General features: G+C 38.6%; 1 protein-coding gene across 1 annotated transcript; it reads left to right on the top strand.

Moving 5' to 3' along the window:
- Window positions 1-1,155: 1,155 nt before the first annotated feature.
- LOC117374546 (cytoglobin-1-like) lies at window positions 1,156-20,076 on the top strand. Its single transcript, XM_033970703.2, has 4 exons — window positions 1,156-1,499; window positions 1,887-2,033; window positions 16,751-16,982; window positions 19,357-20,076. The coding sequence occupies exons 2-4, from the start codon at window positions 1,900-1,902 to the stop codon at window positions 19,519-19,521; spliced, it is 531 nt and encodes a 176-aa protein (XP_033826594.1). The 5' UTR covers window positions 1,156-1,499; window positions 1,887-1,899; the 3' UTR covers window positions 19,522-20,076.
- The last annotated feature ends 1,846 nt before the right edge of the window (window positions 20,077-21,922 follow it).

Raw genomic sequence — 21,922 nt, 5'->3', positions numbered from 1 at the left:
AGAACTCCTTTAGTTGACTTAAGCCGTACAAATATCTGCGTGTCACCTTGTCATTTACACCAACTATAGCAGGTTTCGTGGTATTTTCCTGTGCTGTTTCTTGCCTGAGTGTGCATGTGGTATACTATCAGGCGCTCTGTCAATGTTTAACACAGGTTCACACCTACTGAACATTGCACCTCCCCTGTAAGGCTTTAAATAACCTCCTATCTGATGCCTCTATAGCTGCCCTCTCTCTAACTTGTCTGTGTACAAAGCGTTGGTTGCCTAAAACGCGGCCGTCCCTGCCCTGCTCCGGGGGTCATCAGAGAACATTGTTGAACCCGATCTCCGTCACTTCACCGCTCTCAGGTGTATTTTGTTACTTTAAAAAACCCCAAATCCAACACAATCCAAAACATGACCCCATTCGTCGGGGCTGGTTTATCTTCAACTGTTTGGTTTTGCACAGATTCGGTGTCAGGGCAGGTTAATCTACTCAAAATTCAACTTTTGGAATGATTATGTTTATCCTGACGGTAATTTTGTGTTTTGTAGAGCTGCAAATATGAAACAGGATCTGATAATATCACAATTTTGCAATATCTGTGATCATAAATAATACATTGCACATTATGTTTTGCGATATATAGCACTATTTTTATGAACCAAATATATGTTAACAGCGCGATTTCTTTGTTAAACTTGAACAATTACATGCACAAACTTAAGAAATACACCCATTTTAATCGTTAAAACAGTGAACATCTTAAATATTCAGGACTAATTTGCCATAATATACCAAAAAGTACTGATGGCTATATATATATATCTATAAATTAGCCCACAATATCACCAAATTTAGTATCACAACATATAAATATTCTAGCTAAGGCTGTAAGATTCAGGATTAAATCTGTTTGACAATATTTATGACAATTATTATGATTTAAAATGAGATTAGATTTGCTGTAAAAGTAGGGTTCTGTTCAGAGTCCACATTGTAAACCTCTGCAGGACGATTGACTCGAGAAATATCATGAAACTTGCGGTATATCCCGTGCATTTCAGAGCATCTTTGCAGGTTTTTTGATCAAATTAAGATATTTTATCGTTTACATCGGACGTTCTGAGGTGATAATTGCTCTTCCTCAAATTGTGCAATCCTAATTTCACCTCAAAGCTTGAGTTTGTGTCACTCTTATCTCCCCCCCCCGTGTTGTTACCGTACCTCCTCCAAAGGTGAGGTGGGTAGAGACTGGAGAGAAAGAGAGAAAGGAAGACAGAGGGAGGGAGAGACGGAGAAGGAAAGAGAGAGAGAGAAAGGGAGAGAGGGTGCATGTAAGCGAGTGGCTCCTCCTCGTCCGCTGCGTGCCTTTTCTTGTGTGTCTCTCCAGCTTGGTGCGCACTCAACACTCAACCTCAGCTCCAGTGGCGAGGACGAGCGAAGACCGTCGGAGGAGAGGAGGAGGGATAAAACCAGGAATCAGGGACTATTTCTTCTCTCGTCCGTGAAAAAGGTGAGAGATGGAGTGTTTGTTTTTGCAGAAAGGGGGAAGGGTATCCTGACAGCGGCGGGTGAACAGGCTGAGGCACGTGCACGCTGGGGCTTCAAGATTCATCTAAATTTGAATGGATGCAATTAGCAGATCGGAAAGGTAGCAATTTTTGAAGTGGCATAATTTCCTCTGCAAACAACAAAATATCCGGTCTAACCTTGTAGTTTAGATCAGCGCTGCATGTTCTAAAATGTGATTCTTGGATTAGTTTGCCAGTTTATATTTCAGTCAATTCTCCAGGACGTGTTTAAAATGTGAACTTTGAACAGAATCCTAGCACTAAAACGTAAATCGCACGTTTTTTGTTGTTGTTTTTTTTGACTGTGTATCCCGTGTTGTCTGTTTTAGAGGGATAGAGAAGATGCAAGGAGATGGAGAGAAGGACCACCTGGAGAGCCCGAGCCCGCTGACTGACAAGGAGAGAGTGATGATCCAGGATTCGTGGGCAAAAGTCTACGAGAACTGCGATGCTGCCGGGGTCGCCATCCTGGTCAGGTGGGCTTGTTGTTAATCCGTTTTATTTGGAAAGGGCAAGTACGTACGTTTTGATTTTGAATTAAGAAGCGAAATATCACGAACATGACCTGTGCTCTGGAGACGAGGTAAATCAAGTGTAGCTTTTACTGAGGATAATCGTAATGTCGATGCGTTTTTAATTACAGAAACAATGGCTAAGTTATAATTTGATGTTTTGGTTGTTGAGATGTTTGTCCAATCAGAAAACAGGATGAGCCTCACATCAGTCTCTCCATCCGGTTGGTTTAAATCTAAAAAAGACTCTCTCTGATCTGAGTCGTCGCTACGTAAACCCCAGCACATGCGGCTAACCGTGACTCTGTGCTAGTGCAGCCGCTGCAGCTCAGTGACTGAATTCTGGAGGTTCACATGAGGCCTGGTCTGTTCACACACATGAGAAAAATGAGAAAAATGAGTTTAGAGCAAAGGCGACGTACGGTTTATTTAAACATGTAACGCGACAACACTAGATCCAAGGCCGATTTACAGACGAAGTCACATAAAAATATAACATTACGCTTCAATTTATGTTTCAGCTCAGAGAAAACTCAAAGAAAATGTAATAATGATCTACTAGAAATGTTGTTTAATATTAGCGCTGTACAATATTCCAGTTAAATTAAAAGTCGCGTTGGTGCAGTCATCAAATTGCCAAGACTGCAGTTAATTAGATAATAAAAAGTCCTCTGCAAAGAATAACATTTTTAATAGAAAGTCTTGTTATTCCTGTAGTTTAGACGTCCACAAACACGTTGAAATGCAGCAGATCCTTGTAGTTTATCAGTTCATATTTCTGATGTTTTCTCTCAAAGGTTAATGCTCTTGAGTTGTTCACACTCTGCATGAACAGAATCCGACTTTTTAAACTTATATCGCAAATTTAATCACAATGAAGACACAATTAAGGCGTCAATCTGTTTATTTAGCGCTTGTTAATTGTGCAGTTCATAGAAACGGGTTTGACAGCCAAAAAAAATGCTTATGTATAATGAACAACAATTATCGTGTGCGAGGGAGTGGTAGAAGATAAAAAGTCTTTTGAAAACTGCTCCCAGAAGATTAAAACATTTTTCATTGTCAATGATCATGACCAAAGATAAAAAAGTTTAAAGATAATTTATATTTTTTTACCTGCACATTACATTATGGCCTCAGTTAAGTCAAATATGATGATCACTCAAATATTGCGTCATCGTCTTAAATTAGTATTTAGATTTGTACGACACAGACACTGAGGTTTCAAGAAGCTCTGGACTGTTCCGTGATTGTGAACCGTAACGACAAAATGAAAATTGCTGTGCGTTTTCTCGTATAAAGTCGTATGCAGCTCATCTGTCTGGTGGAATAACGCTGGAACTTTTTGCAAACATGTTCGATATGTTCTTTCCAACTCAATTTATCCCCAATCCATACACTTAGGAAGCATGTCGATGAAACTCTAGTTATATTTTCTTGGTTTGTGAAAATTTTGATTAGATGGGAAGCATATTTTTTAACATCCAGCGAATAACATGAAGTTTTTTTTACATTTAATCACAATTTATTTGCTTTGAACTACTGTGAAAAATGAATGAGGTCACAGTTTACTACCTTAATAATAAGAACATCGACATCTCTGTTTTTCTGTCACTCGTAAATGGAAACGTAGCAGCAAAGACAGAAGCAAAATCATTTACATAGATAATAAAAAAAACAATGGTCCAAAAACTGAACCTTGTGGTACTCCATATTTTATAGACTTAATTTCTGATACTTGACTGCTCATAGAAACATACCGTTTTCTTTTAGTTAAATAGTCACACAACCATTTATACACCTTATCCCTTAAACCACAATTATGTCATTTTAAAAGCAAAATATTACAGCATCTAAAAACACGATTACTGCAAATTCATTATTTTCTAAAGCTGAATTAATTCTGTCCACATGTTCAATTAGAGCCGTATAAGAGGAATGAGTTTTGATAAATTCATACTGATAATTGTATAAAATGTCATTTGTAATCAGGTGTTGATAAAGTCTTTTGTATACAAGTTTTTTCTAAGATCTTTGAGAAACATGGCAAGAATAATATACAGTTTTTATACTTTTTTATGTTTTTATTTTACTGCATGGCCAAAAAAAAAGGCGATCCAACAAAATATTAGTGTGTGACCTTTTTTTTTTTGGGCCAGGCAGTGTGCAAAGGTATAACTTTAGCTTTTTCTTTAGCTCAGATATGCCAGTTTAGCTACGCCAGTTTTCAAAGACAATGAGGAAATAAACGTGAGTGGATCAATAACTGTAGGTATCACATCTTTAATCTTTCAGAGACACTTATTCCATTATGGTGATGTTTTCCTTCGCTTCACTAGAGTTAGGCGGCGCAAAATGACTTAAGGATGTAAACGAACCCTTTACGTAGCTTAATGGACCTTTGTTTTGTTAATTTTCTGGGCAAAAGACGCACCGACATGTGTAAAGAAGTCGTTAAACCTCGTGTGTAGTATCAAAACAATCACGAAAAGTATTGGTTCCATCTGAAAACGCTGAAATCTGTGCTTCTGGGTCTAGTCTAGTACTAGTTATAATCTTGTTTTGGTCCAGTTTTGGTCTAAATATAACAAAATAGAACCTTTAAAGTCCCTTCGAGGTTCATTTTCCTGTTTTTCGTTCCTCACTCTATCCATTTATTCACATTTTGGCCTAGAAAGTACGACCATGCCTCTTACCATTCTAATCCATGTTATATAAATACAAACTCCCACAAATAACTTATCCCATTTGCCATATCCTCCTTACGCTCGAGTCTGCACGATGATATAAATGTGATATTTTATTTCAATAACATTTCTGCAGTGTTTTAATAAACCATTTTGCCGTAGCAAGTTAAATCTAAATTGCTATTCCTTTTATTTACAAGTGGAGTTGTGTCTGGAGAACATCAGTATTCTATTTTTATATATTCTGAAGTATAGTTATTATAAATTTGGGTTTATTTTTAACACGTATACACTCAAAATTGACATTTGCGCTGGTGGATGCTTAAATCTGTGAAGGTTAAATCGGCTCACGGGTTTCAGATGTTTCAGAATTTGGACCGATGACATTTAAAGTCTTAAACCCCAAAATAAGAAAAAGCAAAAACAGTCAATGAAAAATACATCTGACTGGGTTTGAGAAATAGACCAGGACTAGACCAGGACTAGAACTGGACTAGACCAGGACTAGAACTGGACTAGAACTGGACTAGGACAAGGCTAGATCAGGACTAGAATAGGACTAGATTAGAACCAGACCAGCACTAGAACAAGACCAAAACTGGACTAGAAGAGGATTAGACCAGGACTAGACCAGGACTAAACCAGGACTAGAACAGGACTAGAACAAGACTAGACCAGGACTAGACCAGGACTAGACCGGGACTAGGACAAGGCTAGATCAGGACTAGAATAGGACTAGATCGGAACTAGACCAGCACTAGAACAAGACCAAAACTGGACTAGAAGAGGACTAGACTAGGGCTAAACCAGGGCTAGACGGGGACTAGACTAGGACTAAACCAGGACTAGAACAAGACTAGAACAAGACTAGACCAGAACTAAACCGGGACTAGACCATAATTAGATCAGGACTAGACCAGGACTAAACCGGGACTAGACCAGGACTAGACCAGGACTAGACCAGAACTAGAACAGGACCAGAACAAGACTAGAACAGAACTAGAACAGGACTAGAACAAGACTAGAACAAGACTAGAACAGGGCTAGACCAGAACTAAACCAGGACTAGACCAGAACTAAACCGGGACTAGACCAGGACTAGAACAGGACTAGATCAGGGCTAGAACAAGACTAGAACTGAACCAAAAAAAGTATCTTATCTTATCTTACATTAGGACTAAACTGGTCTCAAACTAAACAACAAAACCAGAACCGCAGACACGTTTCCACCTGTCTGAATCTGCGGGTTTCAGGATAATACAATAAGCACAGTTGCCATAGCGATTAACAAATTAAAACAAACTATTAAGTCTTTTGAACGCTAAAAACAGTCATCAAAAGTCTAGATATTTACTGTCTTAAAAACGTGAAGAACAAAACACGATTTGCAGCGTTCCAAAGTTATTCCTCACAACAGAGACCAATTTGTTTTGAATTTTGCCGCGTCGGGCAACAACTAGCCTGCTAACACGCATTCCTGATCATCAGACAATAACGCGCGTAGTAATTAGACGCAGACAGCACGCGGCAGACTTATTTTGACCTCAAGAGCAGCTTATATAATATATCTATACTGGGGAAAGATAATTTTCGCTCAAATGGAAAAGATCAGGTACAGAGTGTTTAAATATAACCATAACAAAACCCAAATCGCACATGCTAACTGAAAACATGCTTATAATAAAATACTGGCTTCCAAATCCAGCTACATTTCTGCATTTCTAATATCCCCGAGCCGCTCTCTCTCTTTCTCTCTCCTTCTTAATCCCATTTATCACACTGGTACTGCTGGGTAAACACTCAAATGCATCTGTCATACACCTTTGGCAGAGAGACCCGACTCCCCTCTCCTTATCGGGTCTGTGGAAATGTCGGCGTAGAAGGCATGGCAACTCCAATCCATCACCGGCAATCAGAGCCTGAAATCATGGGTTTGGTTTATCGCTCCGCTTCATTCACATTTCATTTACGGGTGTGCGCAGCTGTCTGGTGCGCTCTAAAATATGAGTGTTTGTTCTTAAGTCAAATCAAGGCTGGGTAATATGGTAAAAACGAAGTGTGTTTTTCATAGTTTTTCAGATTGAGCAGTGTTTTTTTGTTTTATAATCAAAATAAAATGGGGTAAAGTGGAGGTTGTTTAAGTATCTCTGGGTCTTGTTCTGTAAAATATGGAGTACCACAAGGTTCAGTTTTTGGACCATTGTTTTTTTATTATCTATGTAAATGATTTTGCTTCTGTCTTTTTGCTGCTACGTTTCCGTTTACCGGTCTTGTTCAGGGGTGAGGGGAGGATGGAGCGTGCGATTGACGGTCTGTAGTGATGCGGTCGCTGGTCGCTGTATCGGTCCGTCGTGGTGAAGAAGGAGCCGAGTCGGAAGGCAAAGTTCTCGATTTACCGGTCAATCTACGTCCCTACTACGTCCACGAGCTTTGGGTAATGACAGAAAGGACAAAGATCGCGAATACAAGCGGTTGAAATGAGTTTGAGGAGCTCGGAGTAAAGCCGCTGCTCCTCCACGTTGAGGAACCGAGCCGGGCGTCTGTTCACGATGCTCTAGGGTGGTATTCCGGGCATGTCCCATCACGAGGAGGCCCCGAGGAAGACTCAGGGCGTTTCTCTCGGCTGACTTGGGAATGCCGTCCCCGTGACCCGACCCCGGGTCAAATTCCAGGTGAAGAATCCACTTTCAAAGAGAATTCACCTCAAAGTGCACATTTTATGCGGGTCAAGGAGCACTGACTTGACCGAAGACCTCTGAACTAACAAGAATCCCAAGAATTTCCGAACATGTCTAAACGTCTTAAACACAGGATTATGATTAAGATTTGTCAGGTTGTTGGCAGAAGTAACAAAAAGTTTGGAATAACTGCAGTTTTTACAATTTGGTAGATGGGTTTATTTATATCAACCCTGTAGCGTCGGATGCTATCGCCGCCGTTAGACTCGCTTTCGCCGACTTTCCATTACCGTAACTCCGCAACCGACTGTTCTATCACGTAAATTCAAACGGCGTCTCAAAGCAGAGGCACGGAGCTCTGTAAATATGTCACTGTCACTACGGTAATCTGCTTATGTTGTCCCTCGAAGACGACCAATCAGAGCGCAGGTGTCGACGGGATTCTACCAGTCAGTTATTCGATGCGTTGAAGGAAAAATACGGTGAAACAACGGCCAAGTTATAAGATGGATATGTAAAATAGAGGAAAAAAAGGCAAAAGTACATGCTTATACTTCCTTTAACATGATTTTTATGGCTAAAAAAAGAATAAAAGTCTACACGTGCTCAGTCCTTAAAGGGTTAAGATGTAGAGTTTAGAGTTTCTTGCAAACATTTTTAAAAAAAGAGATCCCTCCACAATCTTAAAATCAAACCACGAATTTGACTTTAATTTAAATTCAACTAATCACAGCTCGTCTAGATATTATTTTCACAATGTGGCTTTGTTATTTATGTCAAAAAGCGCCAAAATATGCAGCTCAGTCTCGATTTACTGCCCCAAACTGTGTACTTTTATAATCCTTTTTGACTGTTGCAGGTGAAAGTTAAGAGGCAGGGCTGGACACATACTCACAGTCATTATGTCAACACTTTCAATGTGTTTTTCATTTTCCGAGCGTCACAGGAGTAGAGACATTTGAGACTTGAGCGGCGCGCGGTGAATTGTCTTGTTGTTTTTTTTTCCTTTGCTCTTAACTCGGGTTGTGTCCTCGGGGCAGCTGAGGACGTGAAAGCCAAAGTTGCGAGTAATTGCCGTTTATAATTGAGGAGCACTTCTTCAGTTAAGGAGGGATTAAAGCTTCCAAATGACTGTTTAAATTTTCTCATTAAATTAGCTTGAACGTTCGCCACCCTTGGACGCGCAAAGAGGTCATCACCGCAGGAGATGCCCCGAATCACACGCCAAACTTATTATTAGAAAAGAAACAAGTGGTGGGAAGTGGAAGTAAAGAAAGTTAAGTCAAGTTAAAAGTGTCATTAGGAAGAAAGTGCTCGTCAAAGTTCAAACTTCAACTGTGAATTATAAGTAACTGCACATAATAACGTAAAACTACTACATAAAAGTAAATTGTACATAAATTGTGGACATCAGTTTCTTTTTTTCCAAATGTTTTAATTAGAACACCAATAGAAAGACAGATTACATTGAAATATATTTTAGTTGTCCCCGTTTTTTTTTGTTTTTTTTAACGCACGAGCACAGTGTGGTAGAATTGTACAAAATACGAGCGCATAAATATAGAAATATCACCCACCCTGTACAAAACAAATCAATAAAATTAATTCAAAAATAAATAAATAAATTTAAAATAACATCCCCATCCCAGCTGACATCAATTTCTCCATTTTTTTTGTTTTGTTAGAATTTCACTGAAAGAAATTGTTTTGTTTTTTCCCTGTAGTTCCACTAATTCACAGAGGTTAAATGAAGTTCAAGTAAAAATGGCAGATAACTCCTTCCTTTAACTCCTTTAACATTTGTGGAGAAATGTGTTTTTCGTTTTTAATAAATATTGTTTCCAGATAAAGAAGATTTTTTGCTAAAAATGTATTTTTTGGTCATTTAAAGGTGCACTTTGTAACTTTTATAATAGAGAATCCGCCACCTGTCTTCATGTAAATGTGTTTGCTTTACCTAAAATATACCACAGTATGGCATTAAACATATCTATCACTGCAGAGACACCAGGCAGGCCAAGTCACAGGTCATATCTGCGGAGAGGCCACCCTGCTCACTGTAAAAATGTTTTTCAAGGTATAATTGAGCAATGAAAACACCTGCAGTTGAATCAATGCACTGTGTATGTCTTTAATGCCACACTGGGGAACATTCCAGGAAAATTAACAACATCTCCAAAGAAACAAGCAGCTGACACAACCTCCACCAGGAAAGTTACATAGTGCAACTTTAAGCAGTTAATTGAAGTAAACATAAAATCATCTAAGGAAAAGTAACTGATTAAAATAGATACAACTATAGCTCTATTTCAAATAAAAGTAATTATATAAAACTAACCTTTTGTATTTAAAGGTCATTCTTAATATAATGACATAATATACGCTACTACTTCCTCAAAACATGCTTTGTGCAGACATATATGTTCCAGACGTCTGTGTAATTCCTCAGTCGTTCAAGTCTGATCCGTGAAACAATTTTGGCTTTTAGTATTTTCCAGATGTCGAAATAAATACAGATAACAGATCAGTAAGTTATGTGTGCATTCAAAAATGTAGGAAGTAGGAACGTCACAAGTTTGGGTTTTTTTCCCGCTGGTTATTTTCCACCATTTTTTATACTCTTTATTATCATTCTGTGTCATCATTTTGTGGATGTACAAGTTGAGGAAGCCAAGTGACATGAGGATTTATGTCCACACACATGATTTAGACTCATTGGCTGGGCTCCTGCTGGCTTTAGGGAGGGGCTTTTAGGTTTGGCACATTCCTGCGAGGGTCAATGTGCCTCTGGAGTCATGTGGGGATAAGATAGACAGGAAAACATATCACACATTGGAGGTCGATATATTGGCACAGAGATATACTGCGAATCATTAAAGAGCAGGAGGTGCAACAGATAAACAATAGAATGAACCAATAATTAGCCAAAGAAGTTCCTTGCTTGTTTTTTTTTTCATATTACAACAAAAATAACAAAAATCTACCTAAAATATAATGATCCAGCTGTCAGTAATTGTCAGGACAGACCTACGGAAACTCAGAAGCTTTAGTACAGTTATACAGTTGGATTCTTTTACGTTTTTTTTTTTTACAAAAATATGGGGAAAAAATTGACTACTTCATTTTAACCTCCAGAGACCCGAGCTCTTGCAGGACTTTATTTTAAAAATATTAACTGCTTGAACACATACATTTTGTGTAAAAAAAACAAAATGAGAAACAATTGTGCCTCTAGGAACAATGTGTCTCATTTGTGCTGCTGACAGGTGCAGGAAGACGTATGCCTTTAAATAAAAATAAAATTAAATGAAAAAAATAAATAAAATTAAAAAATATATATATATTAAAATACAATAAAAAATAAAATTAAAAAATAATAATACAAAAAATAAATAAATAAAATAAATACATAAAAAATAAAATAAAAGTAAATTAAAATTAAAAATAAATAAATATTCTAAACTCTTAGAAATATTCAAAATTTACCATGTTCTTGTTGCTGTTCTTTGAAAAATTTGCACTGTGGCCTAAACAACCCACAATGTGTTGTCCACAGATGAGGACACCAGGGCTCAGGAGGTTAAACTTTTTGCAGCAGTCAAACTCCTCTTTCCTAATGCGTTCCTAACATCCTAAATGTCCATTGCGAGTTTAAAAAAAGACGTTTTTCGCAACTTTCAGAGGCAAGTGTGGAATTTTTGCTATCACTGTAATGTTAACAACAACTAGCATGCTAACCAAACACTTGTATCGCCATTATCAATGAACACAATTATCAAATTAGGAGTTTCTTTTAGGGTATTAATGCAAACATAAAAAAGGGTAATCATATAAAATAAAAATATACAACGGTAAAGGTAACTACCCAGTGAATACAAAATGTCGGTGTTGTCAGTAGAGGGCAGCAAGCAGTTTAAATCAGGCTAAAAACAATAGCTGCTGTGCTACATATAGGCAGGACTATACTTTTTTTTTTTTAACGGAAGGCTTTTTGAGTGCTGTAATTTTAAGAATGAATCCAGTGAACGTGTGTGTGGACTTAAAACATGTAAATATAAAATAAAAACTTTTACACTTCCTGGAGAGGCTTATGACATCATCAGGTGGGACAGATTGTTTGACGCTCATGAGAAAAAGACAGATTAAAAACGCAGGGTTACTCAAACTTGCATGAATGAAATAAAACACAATTCTGACCATGATTATGAAATAGAAAATAGCTTAAAAATAATATAGGTCCTTTAAGGAGAAGGCATCATGCTAGGTGTGAGATCGCGTGGGCTGCTCGTTTTTGTTATCTTATTTGTTTATAGTAGCTTTTATGTAACTTGTATTTATGTTATGTCTCGTGAAGCGCGGTTCATTCTTGTAGAGTTACTGAAAAGTTTAGACAGTGGTGATTGATGGAATGTGTGTTGTTGAATCCAATGGTAAATATTAGCTTTTGGTGCGGAAGTTGGAGACAGTGAGGTTTTTGTAGCTCGCCGTGAGCCTTTTCTATCCACATTTTGTCTGTCTGCTTGTTCTTCTGAGAATGCCCTGTGGGGCAGAAGAGGAAACAGGCTCGTGTCTGTTTTGGATTGTCTTCACACTGAATCCCTGGAAAATCCACAGTTCAATAACTAGCAGAGTTTAAAGAGTTATTCAGGGACATTGTTCTTGTTTTTATATGAGTTTTGTTCTTTGTTGCTTTTGGGTTTGCTCCCTTGGTAATGTGGCTGTTTTGTTTGTTTTTTTTCCTTTTTTTTTTTTTTTTTCGTTTTTTTAAACACAGATGCCCTTCCTGTTGCTCTTCCTTTTGTGGGGAGGGATGTCACGTCACAGTTTCATGATTATTCAAGATTATTGACACCATGACTAAACTACAACACAATCTTTAACCCTTTAAGGGTGTGTTGTATGTATATATATATATATAGATAAAATTTATTGGAAGACCAAATTCACCTCATTGGATCAAAACATAAGAACTGACTTGACAGAGAGATGACGTTCAGCCAACAGCATCTTCAGGATTCTGAGTCTGAAGAGACTGATGGATCCTGGAGACTGATGCAGATACAACTCCACAAACCAGAGAAAGAACAGAGTCAGAACGATCTAGGACTGTGACGCTTTCTCCCAAATGTCACAATGTCAAATAAACATTTAATTAGGAAATAAACTGTTATGGTTGTTATTTTTTCAACATGAGTTATTGATATATTCTTGTTCCTTATAAAAAGTAAATAATTGCTTTTGCAGTCCCTCAGCCAATCAGGACGCAGAACACAATGCACTTTCATACACTGTAAAAAAGTGTGTAGAATTGCACTGGAAAAATTTGTCAATACAGATATCGGCCGCTATCAATATTTGATACTGATATTTTTTGGTGCTGTGTGCCCATGTGTCATTCACAGATTGTTCTTAGTGCATCAGATTTGACCTTCTGAACAAATAGAAATGTGCTATACGCATGTATGTTTACATAAACATGTAACAAATTATTTTATACGCCAGATAAATACATTTTGTGAAATTTTTACAAAAGTTAGTATCAGTTATCGGTATCGGCTACAAAAAAATAATTTAAAAAATCATCCCAATCCTATTCTTCTAGCACGGGCAGCAGGCACATTGTGAATTGTGTGTCTCTACATGTTTGTTTGTCACATATGACAGGTTTTCATGTTTTTCAAAGTATTACTTGGTTTGTTTGGGTGAACATTTGGAAGGGAAAAAAATCCAGTTTTAAAACAAATAAATCTACCTATATCATAAACCCATAGACTATATATAAATGGACATAGCTAATGTGTTAGCCGCCGCGATCCACACAGAAAGTGAGCATGGACGAGCTTCTGGCTCCATCGGCTCTGGCTCTAATTCACTTTATACTGAAAAAGAGTCGCCACTCTCCACGTAACTGCTGCTGTCAGACTCATCATTTGGTCTTAAAATGTTCATATTGATCCTCTCTACGTGATCCTGGTATTTTTATTTCACGATTGTTTCTATAACTCAAGATATGAACATTAATAACAATCAAATCAGATGACTTCTTTCACTGAAGTTGCTCCCACTAGCGTTATTAACAGGTTTGATCAGCAACGTTGCAAAGCGTCTGCGTCCTGCTAAACCAGCGGTGCAGGAGGGATGGGGCGTTACCTTCAGCAGCATGGATACGAATAACAGTAAAATATTTAAAGAGCCCCATGCCTCTGCTTTGAGATGCCGTTTAAACTTACATGAAGCACAATTGGTTGCAGAGTTACACTAATGGAAAGTCCGCAACCGCGATTCTGCAAACAATAGCATCCGACTCAACGGGGTTAAATGACATTGTCGAATAGATGACCTTTCTCTAATCTAGTTTGTGATCTGCTTCATGACATGGAAACCTTCTGAACTGTAAGGTAAAGGCACTGTGACCGTCAGATCTTTACATTTAGGTTTACTTTTTTTTTTTAAATAGTTTTCATAGTTGCAGCTGAGGGTGTGACGCAAACTGTAGGCACTGCTCTGTCTGAAGCTCTAAACTTTAATCTGAGCGTTAATTTAACACAATCTGACCAGAAAGAGCTGGTTTAGCTGGAACTATAACACATTACACATTAAAAATTACAGTCGCAAGCTAAGTTTTTCAGTTAGTCACTCTCACCTTTTTGTTGAAAATCAAACAACTAAACACAACCATAAACCCACAGACCAATGGCAGGTTCCTGATAATGTGCTGTTTAAATCCATTTTGTATTTCTGTCGCGTTTTCAGATCACCCCCTCCCCCCTAGACTGAAGCCACTGAAAAGTAGCGATAGATTGATCTGAAATGACCTGCGTTTGCCTCTAAAATTCTCACGGCCTTACGATTATGTTGTGGTCAGAATAAACACGGTTACTGATTAACGGATTTATCACACCCCCTCGTCGTTCGCTCAATAAAGACATTTTTTACTGATGACTTGAATAAACTTTACCGTGGCTTGTACAATCGTTAGCGTTGTATTGTTATTTCACCTCAGCCACTAAAATAAAACAATTACATAGTAGAATACATCAAAAAAAGACATAAAAATGACATAAATGGGTATAAACATTCCTCACTTAGGCAGCAGAATGACCTTTAAGCATAATTTATTTACTTTATTTAACTCTAACTTAACCCTGCCTTGGAGAGCCGTTTTTCGTTTTCAATCAGGTGAGAATCTTAATTAAAAGTCCACAGTTTTGTCATATTACTCAAATAAAAGGTAAATCGAAATTATGGCAGTAACACAAGCAATCAGTTTCTTGCCCAGTAACACAACAATAATAACTGCCTATATTTATTTGCCTATCTGTATTTAGCCCTTTAAATTGTTCCACTGCAGAGTTTGATGCACAGTCTAACAGAATTTGGTTACAGTTTTTGTGTTATGTTGCCTGTCCTCTTACGGTTTTTAATCAGACACTACAATCACAACTGAACCCGTTTTACCAGAGCTTTAACCTGCAGACAGAGACACATACAAGTTTTTCTCCTTCTCAGTTGATGCACAGGCCTCATGTTAAAGCTCAGATCCTCCAGAATTCGCTCACTGAGCTGCAGCGGCTGCACTAGCACTGATGAATGATTGGCTGCAGGTGCTGGAGTTTAGGTAGCGATGACATTATATAACTGTCGCATTCAGATCAGAGTCCTTTTAGGTTTAAACCAGCTGTGTTTCAGTGTAGAAAGTGGCATTTTGTGAACCAAACAACCAAATTATAACAAACAACGAAGAACAAATCTGCATTACAATTGTTATCCGTAAAGGTTATGTTTGATTTCAACATGTTTGCCAAGTATCTGGGGACACAAATATACAGTATCGAATCAAATTGCACTTTTTACTTCACCTTTGAGGACATCACCAGTCACTCACACACCAGTTCATACATATGCAAAGAAGGTGGGTCAAGTGTCTTGCACAGAGACACAAAGTTTGTACCCGGGATCAAACAACTGCACCCGTCTGAGCTAAAAGGGAAGATCTCCACCCATCTCCACATACTGTATCTCTTATCACATGACGATTTTAGCTTTTATAACTGCCGCAAATCACTAATTGACCTCAAGTGCATGTCAGTTTGTATGATATATCGCACACTATTTCGCTCTTCACATATTTTTACCTACAAAAATGTTGAAATGATTGGTACGACTTGATAAAACGGGCGAATGAGAGTGCACGACTTTACGCACGGCTGGCACTGTTTTTCATCAACGTAATGGGTTTCCTCTGTGTTTTTAGTTTGCTCTTATAGGGGTGAGAGAGTGTGACCTGTGCCAGCTTCATCGAGAAATGAAGGAGTTTTAGGTGGATTTGCTCGAGTTAAAGAGGCGATGACAGGGAGGGCATCTGACACATGAACTATATATATATGTATTTGTTTTTCTTTGGACGAGAGGCATGGCTCCGTGGAATACAAAATTATAAAAATGTGAAAGTATTTGTGATGATTTTAGTTCGTAGCCTGTATGTTTACTAAGGATGCAACCACATTCAGCAACTGTTTAATAGCAGTTTACTGGTCGCACGCCGGAAAGGAGCAAAGAATCATGGGTAATGTAGTCCATAATGCATCGTATCCTGCCAATTCACCAAATCTTTTCAGCTCTAGAAACTTACAACCCAATACAGTGTAGATCTTATATAGTCAGTCTCGATATTGGGCTTTTATGACATTATTAATTCTGTTACTTCTCAAATATTCACCATTGGCTCACGATACAATATTATGTGAGATAATCAACATATTGCTCATGCGTTTCTGCTATTTATCCATATTTTTAGGAACAAAATACATTTTAACAACAGTATTTCTTTGTTAACATGAAGTACATCTATTTAAATGATCAAAACAGTTAATATGTCAAATATGTAATAATCATTTGTAAAATTAGCCCAATACAGCAGCCTTTAATAGCAGTACTATATCACCAAATTTCAGATGGCGGTACTTTAGCGTGCTCCTGGTTAATGCTCATATTTCTATACCTATATATTATCATATTTACCTATTTATTATCATATTTTAAGTCTTGCCTGCTTACAAATCTGAGTATAAATGATGTGTAATGCTTTATAAATTGCATACTGTCTCTAAATAACTTAATAATAGCTCTCAAGCACCGAACTACAAAGCAACGCCGCAAGTGCATGCCGCGCTAATGTTTGCTAACGCTGTCTTGCCAGCTCTAAAGTGGTTTTGCCAAATCAAATGCACTGTGCGAGAGATTAAGAGATACCCGCTCGCTTACAACAGCTGTTCGTGCTTACATTTCCGTCTCTTTCCCCTCCTTTTTTTTGCAGACTCTTCGTAAACTTCCCCTCGTCCAAGCAGTACTTCAGCCAGTTCAAGCACATCGAAGAGGCAGAGGAGCTGGAGAGCAGTGCCCAGCTGAGGAAGCATGCCCATCGGGTCATGAACGCCCTCAACAGCCTCGTGGAGAACCTGGAGAACGCAGAGAAGGTGGCCCAGATCCTGAAGTCGTTGGGGAAGGCGCACGCACTGAGACACAAGGTGGACCCGGTCTATTTCAAGGTAAGAAACTTCAACAATAAACCACAATACTTCTTTCAAATGAGTACTTTTTGGTAAAGGTGAGTGATATATATACTACCGTCGCCTCTAATTTCATTCACACGCACAGTCCATCCCCTTTAAACTAGTTTCAATGTTCCCCAGTGAATCCTATTGAATAACATGAAAGTGTTGGTAATTAACTAATTGCATTATTTTCCAAATCGGACCATAATATCTGTTTATTATATCATGTTTAATTCAGTCCTTTTCATGTTTACAAAATGCCAGCTGAGGGCTTTGATCAGAATATGTATGGACCTTAAAAACACAGAGGAGCAATGGAGGAGCAGCCTCAATATGCATAATTATTGAGATTGGTGATATAATTTCTCTAAATGGCTGTTTTGAGGGCTGCAGTCATCTAAAGAAATCCTTGACTTCCATTGTGCATCTAGGCCTGTCATGGTAATTACTATATGGACTTAGCATTCAATGTATAAAAGCTGGACCTATTTTTTGCGGGCTCAGAATTCATCATGTTTATATTTTTGTAGTTTTATTTATTTTATTTTATTTTTATTTTATTTTATTTTATTTTATTTTATTTTATTTTATTTTATTTTATTTTATTTTATTTTATTTTATTTTATTTTATTTTATTTTATTTTATTTTATTTTTATTTTATTTTTATTTTGTTTTTATTTTATTTTATTTTATTTTATTTTATTTGTAGCAATATTTGTACCAGGATTTAAGCTGTAGAGTGTTTTTTTTTTTTTGACTGATTATAGATACTAACTAAGCACTAGTGTTTCATTCTGCCATGTTTTTTAATATATTGCATGTTAATAAAAGGGTTTACGGCAATTATCTTGCTTTAGTGTCACTGTGTTAGTGCATTAGTAGTTTCAATATCATCGTAAAAATAGAACAGTTGAGTATGTCATCAACCCAAAAGCATAAAAAGTAGATGATCAAGAATTAAAGTAACAGAAACAGTGTAATAATAATGCTTCAGATCTATATAGTGCCTTTTAAGACACTAAAGCACTTTACATTTCATTATTTATTCACTAAACACACTTGTTGGTGGTAAGTTACTGAAGTTATAGCTGCCCTAAGGTAGACTAATGGAAGTGAGGCAGTGGTCTGTGCCTGAGCCCTTCTGACCATCACCAATCACTCACTAGAAAAGGTGGGTGAAGTGTCTTGCGTAAGGACACAACACCAGTTTAAACTAGAGCCACTGCTATCCTCAGTGGTCTCCCATCTAAGTACTAACCGGGCCCAGTCTTGCTTAACTTCTGAAATCTGACGAGATCAAGCATGGACAAGCAGATATGATCCCAACGTCTTGTAGTAGTGTGTAATCTGACATTTCTTTCCATTGATATACACTGCCTGGTCAAAAAAAAAAAGTTTCACACTCTAATATTTTCTTTTTCCTCCTTTAGCTTTGATTACGTCACACATTCGCTGTGGCATTGTTTCGATTTCGCTTCTGCAACATCACAAGATTTATTTCCATCCAGTGTCACATTAATTCTTCACCAAGATGTTGCATTGATGCTGGTCGAGTCTGACGCTGCTCAAAGCTTCTCCAGCTCATCCCAAAGATTCTCAATGGGGTTAAGGTCTGGACTCTGTGGTGGACAATCCATGTGTGAAAATGATGTCTCTGTCTCTCCCTCTCTCCGTCTCTCTCTTTCTGTTTCTTCCTCTCTCTCTCCCTCCCTCTCCCTCCTTCTCTCTCTCTCTCTGTGCATCTCTCTCTCTGCCTCTGTCCCCCACCCTCTCTGGTTTCTCTCTCTCTCTCTTTTCCTTTCTCTCCTTCTCCCTCTTTATCTCTCTCTCTGTGCCACTGTCTCCCTGCTTCTCTTTCTCTCTCTGGCTCCCTTTCTCTCTCTCTCCCTCCCTACCTCTCCCTCTTTCCCTATCTGTCTCTCTCTCTCTCTCTGCCTCTGTTTCTCCCTCTCTCTCTCTCTCTCCCTCCTTCTCACTCTCTCTCTCTCTCTGTGCATCTTTCTCTCTCTGCCTGTTTCCCCCCTCTCTCTGCTTTCTCTCTCTGCTTCTATTTCTCTCTCTACCTTTCTCCCCCCCCCCTCTCTCTCCCTCCCTCTCCCTCTCTGTATTCATGCTCCTGATTCACTCTTTCACAGTTTAATCCCGATGAATCGTGGCATTGTCTTGGAATATGCCCAAAAATCCATTGATGGAATAACCTGGTCATTCAGTATATTCAGGTGTCAGCTGACCTCATTCTGCTGAACCTCGACCAGACCAACTGCAGCAACCCCAACATATTTGCTTAGTTAAATCCAGGTGGTGACTTTTTGTTTGTCCAGACAGCGTATGAAGGACACTCACCTGACCTCAAACCATGTCTTCCAGATCCTGAGCGGCGTGATCCTGGAGGTGCTCGGAGAGGCGTTCCCACAGGTGGTCACTCCGGAGGTGGGTGCGGCGTGGACCAAGCTCCTGGCCACCGTCTGCTGCGGGGTCTCGGCCGTGTACGAGGAAGTGGGCTGGACCAAGCTCTCCACGTCCAGCGGGTGAAACGTGCGGACCGTACCAAGCGGGATTACGTAACGACACAGACACTTGAACGGCCTCTTTACCAATGGAATCAACTCGACTTATGATCTATTAAAGCAATGTATCTGAGGAAAATGTATAAAATATAGTTTGTGTAACATTAGATAAAACTGGATGATTAATATGCATATATAATACTATAATGTACCAATAATAATAAAATGAGTAGGTATCATAGCCTATAGCAGCAGATGCACGTATACTGTTAAAACTGCCACTATCTTTACCATAGTTTGGGACCAATGGATTTCAATGAAGGGACAAAGTCATAGGAAACGCCAGAGGGTGGACTCATATTGGACTTGGATGTGCCTTCTATTGAATGTGTATATCGAGAAACTGCCATGTAAATACCATTCGGAAATCCTCCTTGTGCTGTTTTACTATTAGAGGTGTTGACCCACACGTGTCCTAGAGAGATGTTTTTACATTTATAACAGATTATAGTGACGATTGTACATTTTTACATTATCCTTTGTATATGTATTAAACACACTATATGAAAAGAACAGAGAATCAATCGCATTTCTTATTTTTTTCCACTGCAGTAATAAGGTGCACTGTGTAACTTTTCCGGCGACTTTATGGAGATGTTACTACTTGGGCAAGAGTTTTCCGCAGTATGGTATTAAAATCTCCGTGGAGCCAAGCAGACGGCACCAACGGAGGTAAAGGGGCATGGGGCAACCTGTCAGGAGGCACGTTTTGGTTGATGGGGTGAACATGAGGATCCAGAGGAAACCCACCCAGACACAGAACACGCAAATTCAGAAAGGCTCGGACAACCCAGGAGTCAAACCCAGAACCTTCTTGTTGTAAAAGGACAAAAAGTTGTAGGAGTGAAGATGTTTCTCTGCTCATCCAAGTCGCTACTTCAGTTCTGGTCAGATTACTGCTGGACACTGCCTTAAATCTGTCTGAAAGGAGGCGCTAACTACACTGAAAACAGTGAAACACCCGCCTGGCTTGCTCTAGTGTTCCCTTTGTTTCCTTTGTTTGCTTTGGGTCTGAGGATGGAGTTATATATGAGGGAAAGGTGATGTCTAAGGCCCCCATTCCTGCTCAAAAATGGATTGTCTTTTCTTTCTCAAACCATTTCTTTTCTCTGGCTAAGATCTGTACCTTCTTGCTGTGATAGTAAAAGGACAAAAAGTTGTAAGAGTAAAGATGTTTCGCTGTTCGTCCAAGCCGCTTCTTCATTTCTGGTCAGATTGCTGGTGCTGCATTATCTGTTGAGCTACTAATGGGTATTTTTCACACCTATTGCCAACCTGGCTAACTCCATTGTTCTCTTTGTTCTCTTTGTTTGCTTTGAGTCTGACGATGGAGTTACATATGAGGGAAAGGTGATGTCTAAGGCCCCCATTCCTGCTCAAAAATGGATTGTATTTCCTTTCTCAAACCATTTCTTTTCTCTGGCTAAGGCAACCGCCACCGGACCCTCCTTTGGCAAAAAATACGCTCAAATCAAAATAATTCTCTCCTTCTTGATAAACACCAACACTCCATTCCTCCGTTAACTTGCCCTACTGATCCCTTACTCTCCGCTTGAGTCAGCAGTGCTAATTATAAGTAGCTCGGAGGTCTATCTATTTTTACCTCCATTTATCCCACTATGGCTTTTCTTCTCCTAATATATTGCAGGATGGGTGCAGCGAGCCTAGGGGGAAGTCATTACCCCGGTATTTTTAGAAACAGCCTCGTAATATCTTCAACAATGATCCGCTGGGCCCTATTTTCGGTCAGAACACAATAAAAGAAGGCTCACTGAGATTCCTGCAAAGAGAGGGCTGCTAAAGGAGTGTATTTGTAATTAAAAGGCCTGGACCTGATTTTAATTTATTCATGCAACGATAAATGCTCTTGACATGGTGCATTGTCTGGTAAAAACTGAAGAAATTGACTCTGCAGAATATAATCTTTATTCTACATGACATTTTCTCAGGTAATAACTAATAAAGAAGCTAAATCACAAGTGACAATAAACCAAATAATAGGCAGAGATCGGAAAACTGCAAGGAAACAACTGAACGACATGATCCCAGACAGTTGTTTCTATGCCACGGTGCAATATCACTATGGCACTAAGTGGGTAGGGTTAAAAGTTCAAAATAAAACATGTTCCTGACTCATGGTTTGAAATCATGTACGCAGAGCCTGAGGGGGATAAAGGACAGGTTCAAACCAGTTGAAATACAATATTTCAACTGGTTTGAACCTGGTTTATGGTTGTATCTGTAATTACTGGACATAAAACCAAAACTGGGACAAAATTCAGGAACTTCTCTGTCAACACGAATGAACTAAGCTGTTTGTTTTGTTTGTTTTGGTGTTAAAAAGTGGCCTCATTATCCATTTGAAC

The sequence above is a fragment of the Periophthalmus magnuspinnatus genome, chromosome 8 (genome assembly GCF_009829125.3).
Source record: "Periophthalmus magnuspinnatus isolate fPerMag1 chromosome 8, fPerMag1.2.pri, whole genome shotgun sequence".
NCBI lineage: Eukaryota > Metazoa > Chordata > Actinopteri > Gobiiformes > Gobiidae > Periophthalmus > Periophthalmus magnuspinnatus.
This window is presented reverse-complemented; position numbering and strand designations above follow the sequence as displayed.